This window comes from Spermophilus citellus (genome assembly GCF_964194105.1).
Source record: "Spermophilus citellus genome assembly, chromosome: 15".
NCBI classification, from domain to species: Eukaryota; Metazoa; Chordata; class Mammalia; order Rodentia; family Sciuridae; genus Spermophilus; species Spermophilus citellus.
This window is the reverse complement of record NC_138195.1, coordinates 81,156,728-81,173,140: the sequence shown is the minus strand read 5'-3', so window position 1 is coordinate 81,173,140 and position 16,413 is coordinate 81,156,728. Positions and strand designations below refer to the sequence as shown.

Below are 16,413 nucleotides of genomic sequence, written 5' to 3'. Positions count from 1 at the left end.
CAACAGGGACATTTAACCAGATTAGGTACCAGCGAAGATAAAGAGGCTAGTATTAGATGATGAATGGATTAGAGTCAAGTTTCATTTCAGAACGTGTCTTCATTTCCTTTTATTACTTTTAGGAAGGCGCAACTTGCATTAACATCAAGGAAAAGGAACTGCATTAAAAGAAAAGGAGTCAGGTTCCATGCTGCCCACTAGCGCCTCTTGAGCTCAGGGACCACGGAGCAGTCTGTTCTCACCAGGTTTCTTCTTGTCCTTTTTTTTTTTTTTTCTTTTTTTAAATATGGGTGAGGAAGGCACAGGATGCAGGAAGGACAAACACTCTACCACAGTGCACCATGGGGGGCGTGCACAGAAAGACACATGTCTCACCAGATGAGCCAGAAAGAATTACTGAAAAAGAACACCTCCAAACAGCCTGCTTTGGCGATTCCTATAAACCACAGGATTCTGCAGAAAGGGGCTAGTTGTCGCTTGCAGAAACCTGGTTACCATCTTGCAATCAAAATAACTGAGTTAAAAGCCATCAAAGCAGAGGGAGCTTTTGAGAACAAACATATCCTTAGTGTCAGGAGCTAGAAGGTCAAGGCCAGGTGGTGTACAACCAGGCAAAGGGCCCCTGTGCCTGGGCCAGTGGCAGTACCTGTGGAGGTACTGAGGGGACCTGGAGGGGAAACATTTACATTCAGAACAACTAGAGAAGGAATGAAGAGATGACTCCCCACAGTGTGCTGGGTGTTGGGAAAGAAGGGAGTAGAGAGACAGACAGACATCGCCAGGTGCACTGGCATATGCTGCAATCCCAGAGTCTCAGGAGGCTGAGGCAAGAGGATCACAAGTTTGAGGCCAGCCTCAGCAACTTGAGAGACCCTGTCTCAAACATTAAAAGGAGCTGGGGAGGTGGCTTAATTCTGCAGGGGCCTAGTGTTCAATCCCCAGTACTTTAAAAAGAAGAGAGAGAGAGAGAAACAGACAGGCAGAAGACAGAGATGGTAGAGAATGGACACCAGAAGGAAAGGGAAATGACTGTGGCTGTCTTCTAGAAGTTCCCAGTTTGGTTGGAAAGATAGGCACCTACTGACATGAAAGAAAGCAAGTGTAGAAAAACAGTGGTCCCAGCAGAACCACACACACCGAGGGGGGAAGGCTGCCACTTGGGGGTGGGGGGCTGCTCAGGAAGTAGGACCACGGAAGGAAGCAACTGGAGGAGGAGGGGCTGGTGGGGGCAGGGAAGCCAGCAGCTGCCAAGGCTGACGGACACTGGCAACTCTCGGAGGCCTTCTGTGAATTCTGATCCCCAGGCTGGGCCATCTCCAGGGGGAACCTGGCCCGTAGTTCTAGGCTCAGGACCAGGCACCTGGGCTGCTGCAGAGCGCCATGGTGAGAAGCCCCAGCCAGAGAACCACAGGGACCAGGCAAGCAAAGCGGGTATGGGGTGCGAGTTCTAATCATGAACCAAGCCCCAGTTCTCGAGAACCCACAGGGGCGCTGGCACAGGACCTAGCACGGGTCAGGCTATGAATTATGGTGGCTGGTTATTACTGTCACTGTTAGGGAGGAGAGGCCTGGCGACATGGCTCTGTCTGCGGTTCAGAAGCACGAGTCCCAAGCCACCTTTCAAACAAGACCGATGGGAAGTTGGGGGGGGGGGACGACTCTTTCTCCACTCGCACAGACACAGATGAAGACCACATTTTTTGGCAACAGAGAAGTGGGTGTAGAGATTTAAAATTTAAGTCTCCCCCTTCCTCTTAAATACACGTACAAAAGCAATTTTAACCCAGTCTGAGCTCCGGGATGGCTGCCAGCGCCCTGTGCGATTCGGAGACCAGAGCCTAGCCAACTAGTTTTTTACTGTCCATTCAAAACTCTAGAGCATGGTGATGGAGCAGGAGTGCACGGGGGGACCAGGGGACCAGGTGCTCCTGGCTCTGGGAGATAATAATAAGTATCCTATTAGGGCATGGTGCCCCTCCACAGCATAACCACAACTGCTTCCCAACCAAGAACAGAGAACTCTGCAGTCATTTCTGCCAAGGCCAGGGTCTATCTGGTGCTCCACCCAGCTAACTGGATGGCTTTTATGATGAGAGGATTTTCATCTTGCAAATGCCTGTGTCTCTCTAGTCTCAGACCCCACAGTTCTTCCTTTTCTTATCATATTCTGCCCATGGCAGGGGTTGGATATGTATCTTTCAGAGCCCCACTAAAACTGTTTCCTAAGGAAGGACTACTGTGTCTTCTAGAACGTTGCATCCTCTGCAATGCCCAGTCTGTGGGAGCCGTGAGCACCATCTAAAAAATGCCTGAAAATCAGAAACTGCAATTGGTGGAGGAAGAGGACAGGAAGCCACTCACAAGACGCTGGCTTCAAGCTTCAAGGGCAGCTGGCTCTGCACACACAGCCTACTTAGAATCAGGCATCGGGCTGGCTGGCCCTTTAAGAACCACGCAGCCCAGTGTCCCACAGACACCAGCTCAGTTAAATCCGTGCCTGTAAAATGCTTTCAGAGCCCACTGGATTTGCACAGGGTCCAAAAATGAGGGCTGTGAGCTCGAGGAAAACCCAGGTGTAAATTCTGCTCCAGTGGTCTGTGTGACCAGGGGAACAATGACATAAAAAAGTGTCTACCTCAAGAGGTTGTTGTGGAAAGCTGAGTAAGATCACATATGTAAGGTGCTCAGCACAGTGCCTGGTGCACAGCTAAACACACCATAAAAAAATAATTAAAGCTGGGCACGGTGGCTCACACCTATACTCCCAGCGGCTGGGGAGGCCAAGACAGGAGGATGGCGAGTTCAAAGCCAGCCTCAGAATGGAGAGGTGCTAAGCAACTCAGTGAGACCCTGTCTCTCAATAAAATACAAAATAGGGCTGGGGATGTGGCTCAGTGGTCAAGTGGCCCTGAATTCAATCTCAGGTACCATAAAATAATAATATTAATCATCATCATCATCATCATCATCAAGTGGCTATGAATGATGATGAAGTCAGCTGCCCCTCCAGTCTCCTCTAATTAAATTCACAGGAAAATAAAATGCAGCCACAAACAGCACTCTTTATTTCAAAGGTAAGGCTGCACAGGAAGATGTGTAGCCAACCTTCCTCAGTCACGTGCCCTTCTTAAAATGTAACATTAATAAATATATCTCTGGTGAGAAATTCATTGCTTCATTGTGCCAATGAACAAGATTGTCAAAGAGAAGCTAAATTTTTTTTTGAAAATAAACAAAGACCCCCCCTCAAAAAAAAAAAACAAAAAAAAAACAAAAAGAAGAGGAAGATACTTGGAAATGACCAAATCCCCGGAGAATCTGGGTGAGTGAGGACCTTGAAGAAGTCAGAGCTAATATAAATAAAACAAAAAATTCAAATAGCAAGATGTGTCCCCCCCCCCCGCCCCGCCCAGCATTCCCTTTCTTTCTGAACAGCTTCTACTTCTTAAAAAAGGTCTGCAGTCTTGTGTTCAAAACTGCTGGCCCCTCTCTAGGAAAATTCACATGCGACAAGGGACTTTGCTGGGGAGGGACACAGGCCACCCTCCAGATGTGCAGCACAGAAGCTAAGTCAAGAGGCGGTGCTGGGGTCCCTGCAGCGGGGTGGTAATGCCTGCCATACAAACAACCGCAACCCCAAACCTGAGCCTTTTAGGAATCGCCTTACCTTCAACATGCCTTCAGAACTACCAGGGTGTACACAATCAATGACAGCCAAGGGACGCTTCAGGAAGCACCCAAGGTACCAGTATTTAACCCTTTCAGAATGAGGAAATTTATGACTCTCTAAGCACAGGAACAAATTCTCATAAAGTACCCCACATATTCCCAAACTACCATCCAGAGCTGCCCATGCACACCAGCACCATCAGCAGCAGGTGCTCACCTAGGAGCGCACCGCTCCAGGCCCTCATCTGGAAGGTCTGAGGGTAGGACAGGGGCTGGCCAACCGCCAGACCCAAGGTGCCATCCCAGCCCCGTTCAGGGAGGCCCCTGCTTCAGGGAGCCAGGGCTGTGGTCAGCCTCCATGTTGAGCATGTGACATATTTATTCTATGAAACCTCGTGACAAACCTATGGAGCAGTTGGCATTAGCTCCATGCAGTAAGTGTCTCCCAAGTCACATCCTTGGGAGATGGCTTTTCCAAGCCATGCAGCCCCACATGCCTACCTCCACATCTTGCAACTGCAGCCACCCCAAGAGGGATGGGGTTGGCTGCCAAGCTGTTGGAGTGAGAGGCACCCCCACGAGATCAGCCAGGGACAGGCTTCCCAATTGGATGCAGATACTCCAGGACTCTGAGCGGAAATCAATCCTCAAATCTCCTAGTGACTCCCCCTGGGCCTACCCCAGTTTCACCAAACAATGTTCCCTGCCCATCACACTCCGATCCCCAAGCCCAACATTAAGAGCAGATCAGGACTCCCCAATTCCTCCAGGCTCACCCTGGCCATAGTGCAGATTTTTTTTCTTGAGCAGGGGTAAAGGAAAAACCACCATCAGGCTGGCTGTGGAGGAGCACAGCGGGCTGGGGGGTGGGGGGTTAAGACATCTACTAGGATACTTCTGCTTGCCCAATACAAACATGCAGTATTAGGACCCAGTGGGATTCTGATAATAAAAACTCTATATGTGGTCAGTTCTGAGCTTCCAAGAAACTAAGAAAAAACTCAAAAAACTGAACTCATTAAGTGAAGCAAACAATATCTATTTAAAAGAAGCCCCAAATCCTCACCTGACTTCAAATTAGTAGGGCTTTCTGCTTTCTACCTGGAGAAACTGCTATTTCCAAAGCAAAGCCCTCCCCTGCTCTGTTCATTAAGTTCCCTGGGTTTTGAGCATTGAATAGTTAAATCATAAAGAAAAGGTCCTTTAACGGCCCTCAAAGCACACAAAGCCTTTCGAGTATTCACAGAACTACAGTGGGGGGGGAGTGGGAGGGGCAGCCCCTATGGCTGACCTTTGACCCTTTGAGAACCCTTAAATGTAGTGTTCTGCAACTTGGCCATGCCACCCTCATCGCCCAGCGCCCACACACCCGCCAAATGCTACTCATAAATTGGGACTTGGCAAGTAAAAGATTGATTAAGGCCCTTCCCCATCCCTCTGCCAGCCCCCTCTAACCCCAGCCCCTCAACCTCCCATAACTAGGGGCAACCTGAAGGGAATGAAAGCTTGCCTTTCACCTCCGCAACCTATTAATCAACAGACACTGAAAACAAATAGAGCCATTGCTAGTGGGTCTCTCCACCGGCCTCCTCCTCAGCACCCCACCCCCTGGCTCTCTCTTTCTGCAGAAGAAAAATGGGGCCAGAAAGTGCCTTGGAGCCCAGCACAATAAAACAAAAGCCACACAGAGGAGCATTTGTCAGCCTCTTGCCCTCCTCGGGTGGATACGGAAGGTCTTCAGTGGTCTTAAATTACGAGGGGCTGGTAAGGGCTTTGGGAAGGGCCACCGCTCACTCCGGGTTTACATAAAAAATGGGTTTATAGTTTATCCGTGTGTTTTTCCAGATGCCGTCTATTATGGCAGCAAGGAGGCCAATGGCGACTAGTAAAACGTGAATAGACGTCTCACGTCACTGCGGCCACAGAGGCTGGGGAGGAGGAGGGGCTGGGGTGACCGAGGAGGGGTGCTGCTTCTCAGTCATCCACAGCCCTCTGGTGATGCGACCCGTCCTGCTTTGGCCAGGCTCTGCAACAGTGGGTGGTGCGACAGTCAGCCAAGGTGGCCCTCCTACCCAGCAAGGGGTCCCCCAATGCTGGGCAACCCCCTTGGCCACTGGAAGCACCACAGGGGGCGATGCAAGCAACCTGTAGGAGGCCAGCGTAGGTCTCCACCCCCCCAACACGCCTGCTACATGGACAGAGGCAAAGGCTGGCAGGGGCTCCTTCCAGGCCCCAGGTAGGCTTCCTCTCAACAGGGCTGCCTCCTCCATCCCTTTCCTCTCTGCCCCAGGGCAGGGTCCCCTCGCCCCCAACACATACAGCTTCAGCTAATGGGGCTTTTTTTTTTTTTAATGACAAAATGTCTATTGATAGCTACTGTTGAAAATAATATAAAACAGGAAAGCCTTCTCCAGTTTTGAGTTTTTACTTAAAGAAACAAGGTGGGAAGAGAAGAGATCTACCATAAGCTGCAGAAATGAAATGTTCCCCTGCCGCGGCAGCGCTCCGCCTGCACCTCTGGCCACCAGGTGCCGCAGACAGTGCCCACCAGTCCAGGCCACATGGCTCCATCTTCACCACCCAGGGGCCTGCCAGGAAGGTGCTGCCTATTTGGTTTTTAAATTATCTATGGCTGGCTCCCCCGCCCCTCTAGATCAAATCCATTCCAACAGCAAGAAGAGGAAGGGTGCAAATTCTCCCTGCCATTTGGGAAATTCTGCAGGCTCATAGTTTCTCAGGGACTCACAGAGGCAGTAACAGTCTCCTCCGGAGGAAATGACTGAACTGGCAGGCAGGAGAGGATAAACGGGCAGTCGGTTTTCATCCAAATTCTCACGCACACGCATATACAGAGAACTAACTCGAACCATCTTAAGTCCCTGGGTTGGGGGCAGGGGCTTCTAAAATACGGTCACCCAGCTGGGCACATGCCAAGCAGACCACCAAGCGATGAGGGCCTAGAAGGTCAAGTTCAGCTCCTCTTAACGACCTTTTCCAAATTCTCACCAGGGAGGTGGACAGCAGTGGAACAGGGCTGGAGGTGTCGGGGTGGGCACATGAGGGGGGCATTCAAATCCGGAAGATGTGCTCCAGTTGCTCAGCTCTGTGCAGACGGCAGCCAAGGGCCAACCAGCCAAGCTGTGCTTTCACAGGCTCTTGAACAATTACTTCCAGTTAAGTTCATTAAACATAATTTATTTCCACTCATTCTCATTTATTTTCCAATAAAAAGAAAGCATCCCATTGTGCCTTCCCCAACTAACTCTTAAAACACTTGTGAGCTTAAGTCTAGGCCCACTGGTCCAGTTTCACCCCTGGCCAGCCGGTTTCCAGGGCTTCCTTCCTGCCGGCCTCTCTCCAGTGGCATACCTCTGCACCAAACTTTGCAACCCAGAGGTCAGCAAGAGGGTGCACCACAGGGTCCACTGACTGTCCTAATCCTCTACCAGGCCATGGCGATGAAGGACCAGCCACTTCACCCATAAGTAATTTCCCAGGAATTTGCAACCTCCTCCCTCCCTCCAAATATTTCTCTACTACTTGGGTATTAAATGATTAGTGTTAGCATAATCAATCTTGTTGAGCATCCGGGTTTGCAGAAAATGTTTGGGAACTGGGTAAGAGGGTACAGCTGTTTCTAGGAGATCTGATTTTCAAAACAGAACCAGGGATAAACCTAACCTATTCCAAATGAAGCACTCCAAAAGCCCAAATTTGAAACGACTTTTAAAAATAATAATGATTTCCAGTCCCCACCCTACAGCAAACACAACAACCCCAAACCTAGAGATTCCTAAGTATGATGGAAGGAAATCACCAATTTTGATTGAGAGGAAATTTTAAGCCGGTAAGGGTTCTTATATCCTGGGAGTTCAGGAAAATAGTATTAAGCAGAATCCGACACTACCTTCCCAACTGACACGTAAGAACAGCTGCTAAAATGTCTTTTATTGTTCTCCTGAACCCCGGGCCTAACTTTTCAATCTTAGTCTGTATTTGGAAATCATGCCGGCTCTGTGGAGCCAGACACAAGCTCAAGAAACAGCTATTTCCTTCAGAGATGAGGCACATTTTCTCTCTAGACAAGAGCAGGTAAACCTAGAGGAGGAACAGATATTTCATTTATGGGCCCCAAAAGTGCAAATGTCCAAATCCTGGGATCTCAGCAAGAGGTCAGTAAACCGTGCTCTACTGCTGCATTCTGCCTGTAAGGACCCCAAATACGGGCATCCGTTAAAGGGCATCTGTGTTCCGGGATGATGACAGTGTTGCCAACAGGTCAGCAGGGCCGAATGTGGTTGTTGGAAGTTCAAGATCAGGAGGGAATGACCGAGGCAAAGTTCAATTTTTAAGAATACTCAAATGTGTGCAGAAACACGTAATCTGCAGGGCATGTCAGGATGTCATCACATTCCACTGCAGAAGGAAAGAATTCCATTACAGAGCTCAGCCGGGCCCCCCACCAACTCCAAACCACCAAGGGGAGGCCCTGTTGCTTCCAGAAAACACAGATGCAGCAGCCTGTTGTGACAATACAAAGATCATGATATCTGTATCACTGGAGTCAGGAATTCACCCACTGAAAGCAACTCCCTTCTCGGAAGATGTCAAGAATGGAGATTTATCCTCCCAAAGCAGCAGGACAGCTAGTAAGTAACCCAAAGCTATTTCACCAAACAAGGGCCTAGGACCCCTCGGAAACCTTGAAATGGGCTGATGCTGGGTGTGAAATCCGCGGTAACCAGTCTGCACTGCACTCAGAATGAACTAGAAAGCTGAGCACAACCAGAGAGGAAGACTTTACACCTGTCCTTGCTTTGCACTCAATCACCTGCCGCTCTGGGCTTTAAAAATGTTCAATATGGGCTGCGGTTGTGGCTCAGCGGTAGAGCTCTCGCCTAGCATGTGCGAGGCCCTGGGTTCGATCCTCAGCACCACATAAAAATAAATAAATAAAATAAAGGTATTGTGTCCAACTAAAAAATAAATATTAAAAAAATGTTTAATATGACATGTGGGGCTTAATTCACAATTCTGAAAACATTATGGATTCTCACCAGTCTGTGATATATTTCATTCCTTCTCCCCCGAAAAGTGGATCTGAATTGGTCAACCACTGCAAATATTTCTGTTTGGACGTTCAACAACAAAAATTTTACTACTTTTATCAGTCACATAAAGATAATAAAATAACTGGCTCTAAATCAAAGAGAATTCTCTTCCTGCTTTAGGCAAATGATTTGACTTGACCATGGAAGAGGACGACGACGTCTTTACTCCTAACCTGGACTGGGCAGCGCCTCCTTCCCCAAACACCAGAGTACAGCGAGCTGTCCAGCAGTGCCGTGTGCTCGGGTCTCCCAAACACACTGTTTTATTAAGTTCAGAAAATACGGACACCACCAGCATCACCAGAACCCGGCAAGGCCGACGTCTACATTTGGAGATGGAAAATAAATACAACCAGAGACCGTCCCGGCAAGTGGGCATTCAGCGTGACAGCAGCCCCGCCACTGTGAGAGCTGGGAGCGTGAGACCTTCTCGAGCTCCGAAAGCGTGCCCCTCGATGAGGCAGGCCGCTTCCCCTTCTCCCTCTTGCAGGGGAGCCCACTCTGGTGGGTGAAGGGGGAACAAAACGGTGTGTTAGAAGAAATCCCGAGCCCTGCCACCCCTTCCCAAACTCCAGCCTGCCAGACTGGAAGGAGGGCGATGAAAGTCAGTCTCTCTCCTCCCCATCTTCTTTTTAACCCTTTCTCTCCCTCTCCAAAAAAAGGTGCTGTGAAAAGGACACAGGGAAAGGACTCAGCCCGAGGTGACCAGGGATTCTTGTCCCCGCCCCCCTACCTCCATCGGATTTATTTTTAATTAAAGAAAAAAAACTTATTTAAGAAAGAAAAGAAAGCATAAGTTTAGTGGTAAAGACCATGAGTGTGGTGACACACACAGACACACTACACACACACACACACACACACACACACACACACACACACACCGCTACTCACCCAGCAATTCAAATTGAGGTGCCAACCGCCCAACTGCTGCAAGAGAGAGACCCCGGAGGCCACTGTGCCCCCCTTGCCACTCAAATCCTCCATCCCCACTAGAACTGCATCCCTGGGGTACATAACAGCTCGGGTTTCCTTCTCTCCACCTCTGAAAAAACTTTCCCTGTACCTTCACTATGGGCCTGGGCCAGCTTTTTTTTTTTTTTCCTCCCTCCTGGCTTTTCTCACTTTTCTTTCTCCTCCCGGCTTCCCCTCCTTTTATACCGCTCACTGAAAGAGCTGGAAAAAAACATCTTAAAAGATGGAGAAGGCTCCAGATTTCTGGCCAGATACACTCAAAATGCTCCAAGTTCTCCACTCATGTTGCCTATAATTACTTTGCTAACTCTTCCGCCTGCATACCCATCCCTAAGAAATTTTTAAAATTTAAAAAACTACCAATAATCTAACTCAACTGGTTGCAGATTAAAAAAAAAAAATTTAAACTCCTTCTAGTTCCTAATCTTTAATAGGGCAGAATCCATGAAGGAAGGGGGAAGGCCCATTTTCCCCAGCCAGCTCAGGGCACCTAAGAAAAGTCCCCCTCCCTCACCCGTTACCTTGGGCAGCAGGGACAGAGCTGCCGCTAAGAGTAGCAAAGAAATTACGGTCAGCCATGAGGGAAATGATCAACCAGATGCAGTAGGCAGGCACTTTATCTGCAAGATTGTCAAATCCCTCATAACAAATTTCTTAGGGAAAGGGCTGCGATGGGAGAGGGGGCGGGAGGAGGAAAGTATATTTTCTTGTCACAGTGACACGGAAGTGACACTTTGCAGGGCCTCGCCTGCAACTCGTACGCACCCTCTCTTCCTTCCAGAGTGAGAGATTCTGCCTGAAAGGTTTTCAACTGACCTCCCTGGAAGCAGGAGCGACCAGGCTTCGTGCGCTCACTAGCATTGAGAGAGTCGGACCTTTGACCAACTCCTTTCTTGGCTGATGAGTTTTGTGAGCTGTCCCCAGAAAGAGCAGGAAGAGGAGAAGGAGGAGGAAGAGGAAAGCAGAGGAGAAGAAGGGAGGAGAGAGGAGAGGGGAGGCAAAGGCAGAGATAGGGACGCGTGGGGGAATCCCATGAACCCAACTTACTTTTCCCGGGGCTCTCATAGGATCCAGGGCTGGGTACATTCGTGTGGGTTTAACTTAATTTGAGTTGAGACCCTGAGACATCACAGGCCTGAAATCGTCTTTTACAATGCAGCGAGGGGGGGTGGGCGGGAGGCTGCTGCTCAAGGAGGGGTTAAGCCAGAGAGCAGAAGTCCCGAGGACAAAACTCATCCACAATTCCTTTCTGGTCTTTTCCCACCCCAAGAGTTAAGTCATTTCACCCACTTCAAAAACCAAAGGCGACAGCTCCAATTTACACGCAGGTAAGAAGACATCTTACACCTGTCCTACCGGAAACAAGACCAGTGGCCAAAACTTGGTTTCTCTGGCGGCAGGACCCCTAACATAAAGGAGGTGGTTTTAATTTACTGCACTGATTGCCGACCGTTCATCTCCAACCCCACAGGACTATTTATGACGTAGATCTTTAAGCGATGTTAATACATGGGCCAAGTTAATAACCCCTGCCCCCCCCCCCCAAAAAAAAACCTAACAACAAAAACAAGGGCTGGAAGGGCTTAAACATCACAAAAAAAGTAAGAATTCTTGATTTTCTTTTTTAAAATACTGCTCCATGGCCCCTCTTTCTGGACTTATCTGGCCTTCCTGTGTAAGTGTCAGGCAGCAATCTTTAAGGCCCTTAATACCAAAACAAAACCCTGCCATTTCCCTTTACATGGCGCTAACAAAAGCAATGAGCCTCCAGTTTGACAAGTAAAAAGCCCCAGCCACACAGCCCCCTAATTGCCTTCCCTCCCTCTATTCACATAGACCACCACACTGCTGGCAGCTGCCTTTGTCGCACATGCAGTTTCTTAAGTAAACTGCAAGTTCTCTGCCTGCTGATGGACAGCTCCCAATCACAGCAGCAACACTCAGCAAAGTGCTGCAAACATGACGGGCAACTTTGACTAGGAATTTATTTTCTGGCTTTTTCAAAAGACAAGGAAAAATGGAAACAGCAAGAAGAGCCAACACATTCCAGACAGACCTCCTCCTCCTCCTCCTCCTCCTCCTTAAAAGGAAAAGGGAAACCTCTTGAGTTTCTTCAAATTAAAGACTGGAAAGACACTCTTTCCAGAAATATGCTGTCCCATCATACTGTCCTGAATTCATCCTCAGAGCACCCCAATTTGTTGGCACCCACATGCAGTGCCTTGAACATTGCTATAAAGAAATGGAGCACAGCAAAGTTCTGTGGAATTAACAAGGGGAAAAACCCTAACCCTCCCCCCAAAAAAACACCTGAGAGTCATTTCTTTTAGCACGAAATTATGATCATGTGGAAGGGGAGCTGGAGTGCTATTTACATCCTCCTGTTTTTCTTCACAGTATCAGCGAAGTTTTGTTTTTTTCAATAAAGAGGTTTGAGATGACTGGAAGGGGAAACAGGTCTTGGAAGACTCTATAAACACGAAAAGGAGAAAAATGCAGACACTTCATAACAATATTTGGGGTTGGGGAGGAGGGGAGCCAAAAGGGTGGAGCTCTATGATTTTTAACTCGGCGAACGGAAAGCATCCAAGTGCCCCCCACCCCCGTGCGCGCAGATATTCCCTTCCAAGTTAGACAATAATCATCATAAAACATGTTGCACGGGGGTAAGAAAGTACGGAATAAACGGTATTGTCCATTTCTTTTATCCCTTTTTCTCTTTTTTTTTAAAGGACCTTAAAAAAAAAAGCCTCCATCCATCAGGCACCTTACCAGTCAAGGGACATCAATCTTAAAGTTACTGCGAAGTGACAGCGGACGTTGCACGGGCTGCGCGCAGAGCATGCGAGGGCGCGGAGGGCTGCGCAGCGCTGGTGGCAGCAGGCTGGCCACCGCTGCGCACCTGCACAGCCCGCGGGCGCCGCTTACCATCTAGAACGGGTCGCGGCGCTCCCCTTCCCGCCGCCGGCTCGCGGGCATGCTGCCGCGCCGAGGGCCGCCGGGCCGCGCCGGCCGCGGGCTCCACTGGAGGGCAGCACCCGCCCTGCAGCCCGCCCTGCAGCCCGCGCCGCCCGCGCCGCCGCCGCCGCCGCCGCCGCACGCCCGCAGCACAGGGGAGCAGCACACACCAGCAGCGCCGCCAGACAAGATGCTCACGCACAGTTCCATTCACAGAATTATCTCGCTTGACGGGGAAGCGCACAATAACCGGGATCTCCCCGGTTCCACAACAATCCATCCCCCCAAAAAAGGGAGGGGGCGTTAAAAAAAAAAAAGGCAGGGCTTTCTTACTCTTCTCTTTTTCCCCCCAACCCGGCATTCAATCAAAAGAACAAAGCCTGATATTTTGTTTGCCGACTTGGCAAACATAAAGGCAATTTCAATAGTCCAAAGGAGTTCACCTAAGTTGGTGAAAGTAATGCTTTGCAGTTCTCCAGCGAAATTAAGCTTTAATAGCTATCTGATGCCATTCAGAGAAAGAAGGGGAGGAAACTGGCTGAATTTAGATAAAGTTAGAGGACCACTTCACTCGGAAGAAGTTTTTTACCAGCCGAAAGTACCCTCTAAATTCTTGACAACATCCAGAGCTTAATTATCTTGCTGAATTCTTGTTTGGGGAGGGCAGGGGGGGATACAAAAACCAAAATAGACCATTAAAAACACCCATATGTCAGAGAATTCAGAACAATTTACTGTATAACATTTTCTCATGACTAACTTTAAAAAAAAAAAAAACCCTACCAAAACTTGTGGATGTGTTCCTTTAAAGCAAATGGTCCTAACACATATTAAACCACCACTGCGCGTCTTCTAAGCATAGTAGGAAAAAATGACTATTGATCTTCAAATAGCGATAATTGAAAAGATCAAAAAGATTAAACAAAATCAAGAATGTGCTGACTTACCATGCTATGCTTTTTTGTTGCAACTTTGTAGAAATTTCACTCAAAGAAACTGCATCAGAGGTGTCAAATTTTTTAGCGGACTGTGATCGTATTATTTCCGCAGCCCTGCCTTCCAATGCTTCAGAACTTTTTCCCCTTTCTCTTTTTTGTTTGTGGTACCTAGCTTTTTGCTATAGACTTTAAAAGCCTTCAGCTCAGCAAACCAGCACAAATTATCTTGCCACCTTGCGCAGCTCTGATGCTTTGGCCGCTAACTTTGGAAGGCCCTTTACTACTGCATCAAAATTAGCATTGTCAAAGCAGTTAATGAATATTAATATTGTATTTGTCATTGGAGCCGGTCCGTTGCTGAACTCCAAGTCATCCATCAGGGACAAGATTAAGAACACAATTATTTCTGACTGACAGGGACCAAATCTGCTAGAATTTTTTTTTAAACAATTCGGGGGGAAAAACCCACAATATCATCATCTTAAGGTGTCTCCCAAGAGACTGGGAACCAGATTAATACGCTTTTAATGAAGTAGAGATCATTATGTATGAAGGGGAAAAAAAAAGAAAAGAAAAGATGTACTATTCAAGCTATTTAGTTATGGTGGCGGCTAGAAATTTTTTAAAAAATGCAGACGGCATATCTTTTTCGACAGCTGTCCAGATTTTATTCATACTGTTTCTAAAGAAAAAGACGACTTTTTTCCCCCCTCCCTGAAATCTTTTCCTTTTTAAAAAAAGAACAGAGAACGAGCGATTCGTCCCATCTGGGATAATTTTCCATGTCTTCACTTTTACTGTGGCGGCTCAGCAAAGACAGCACGGTAAATAATTCCTACACAAATTTGACAAGAAACACCTTCATCAGCTCGGCTCCTTCCACCCTTATTCCCCAGGTTCCAAGCACTGTCTCTCTCACTTTATTCAGAATGAACCATTACATTTACTGAAACTCTTAAGTTCCCTTTCACAGTGACATCTTTCTGTCATCAACACACAAGAAACAACACAACTCAACGAAAGCCCCTCTTGCACATGCCGCAGATCCTGAAATGACATTAAGAGACAGTGCCCAGTACCCTCCAAAGGAGCCGACGCTATCCAAGTTAGGGTGCCGCAGAGCGGAAATGGAAGTTTTTCTCAGGAATTAAACCAACCAACAGCAGCTTAATGAACAATCAGCCCAGAAGCAGAAAATGATGACTACAGTAGAAGACTTTCTCTACACAGGCAAAAGACTAATTAAAAAGGTTTAAGTTTAAAAACTTGCAGCTTACCTGGCATAACCAACTTACATGAATACACCCAAATCATTTCAACATCTCTATCTGCCATGCAGAGTGACATCATGTATAACTATAATATACATATAGACACACAGATACAAATATAGAGCGATTTCTTAGGCATTTTAGGAATAGCGTGCTTCATTGGCTTGCTCCATATAAATTGTCTTCGAGACGATATTTCCACCCCCCCTTTTCGTATTTTAAATGTGGTAAAAGGGATAAAATGACAGATGTGACGGTTAATCTACCCAATGAATCGCGGGGGTCTAGGTAAAGCTGAAATGGCCACTGAGCTAATCTTCAACACCCACTGACCACCCCACCAGCCCTCTAATACCATTATCAACCCTTAGATGAACATTCTAAATTAGAGTTTTGTTCGAAAAGGGTGTGAATCTGACCTTCGATGCTGGGAGGCCTGTGCTGTACATACAGATGGCAAAGTTCTTATTAAAAAAATTTTAAAGGTTTCTACTTTCTTGTGATTTGCATCTTTGAACTCTGTATCTTTACAACCTCCTCTTACACCAAAAAAAAAAAAAAGCACCCTCCCAAACCCCCTCCTGCAACAGCCACTGATGTCATCTACCACACACCCACAATGTTTATACTTATCCCGAAGAAAGACCAAAGCAAAACCACTGAAAACAAAGAAAAATCCCAAACACACATACAAACATGCCACCTTGTCCCCAACTTGTCTTCTTCTCTCTTTCAATTTACCAGTAACTTGCCCACTGGTTTCTTTATGTCCAACAAGTCTTTGGAACAGATCATAAAAATGTATCACTTTCTAAGTGGGGAGATGAGAGAGAAAATCTTACAGGGGAATGGAGATGGAGCGCAATAAAGAATCCCATCTGTTTGCACACACACACACCGAGTTATGCTCTAAAGACCAGGAATTGGGGACTAAGACTTCCTTGGATCAAAATGGACTGGTAACAAATTAGCATTGTCCAGGTATTATAAACTTGAAAGAGAGATTCCCACTTTTTAAACAAATCAACTTCATTCTCATAATGTAATAAGCAGAAGTTCAAAGTGCCCTTCAAAAACCCCAGACTTTTTACTCTTCCCATCATCCCATGAAACCTACAAATGGTCCTTATGCCTCTTTATTTCACAAAGGCCTGGGCATGCATTTCCCCCATAACCTGTTTATACCGAACTGAGATACATGCAAACACATACACATTGTATATCTAACTAAAGATTCTTCAAGCACGGACTAGCTTCCAGATAGCCTGAGATGTCTAAATTAAGGACCCCTTGCATTAGCAATCCACGGCTTCCCCATTCCTAGCCAGAGCCTGCCTTTCCAGGGCCATGCACATATCCTTAATCTGCATCTTTGTGCGCTCTATACCAGAGTTGCTAATAGGCAGCTTTCTCTGCCTCTCTCTCGGCTTCCCCAGCACGACCGCATCAGCACTAGTATCAAATTAACTCTCCGACTTTGAAACTTATTGA

At 47.5% G+C, this 16,413-nt stretch overlaps 1 protein-coding gene across 48 annotated transcripts in view; it reads right to left on the bottom strand.

Annotated features, from left to right (window-relative positions):
• The window catches only part of TCF7L2 (transcription factor 7 like 2), a 187,983-nt gene that overhangs the window by 25,768 nt on the left and 145,802 nt on the right, over positions 1-16,413 (bottom strand). Inside the window, exon 1 of one of the 48 annotated variants that reach the window (XM_081267273.1) lies at positions 9,675-9,822. The exons of the other annotated variants lie outside the window; for them this stretch is intronic. Within the exon in view, the coding sequence (XP_081123399.1) occupies positions 9,675-9,797 (123 nt within the window). The 5' untranslated portion in view covers positions 9,798-9,822. Of the gene's footprint in view, positions 1-9,674; positions 9,823-16,413 lie in introns of those variants that run through there. 48 annotated transcript variants of the gene reach the window in all.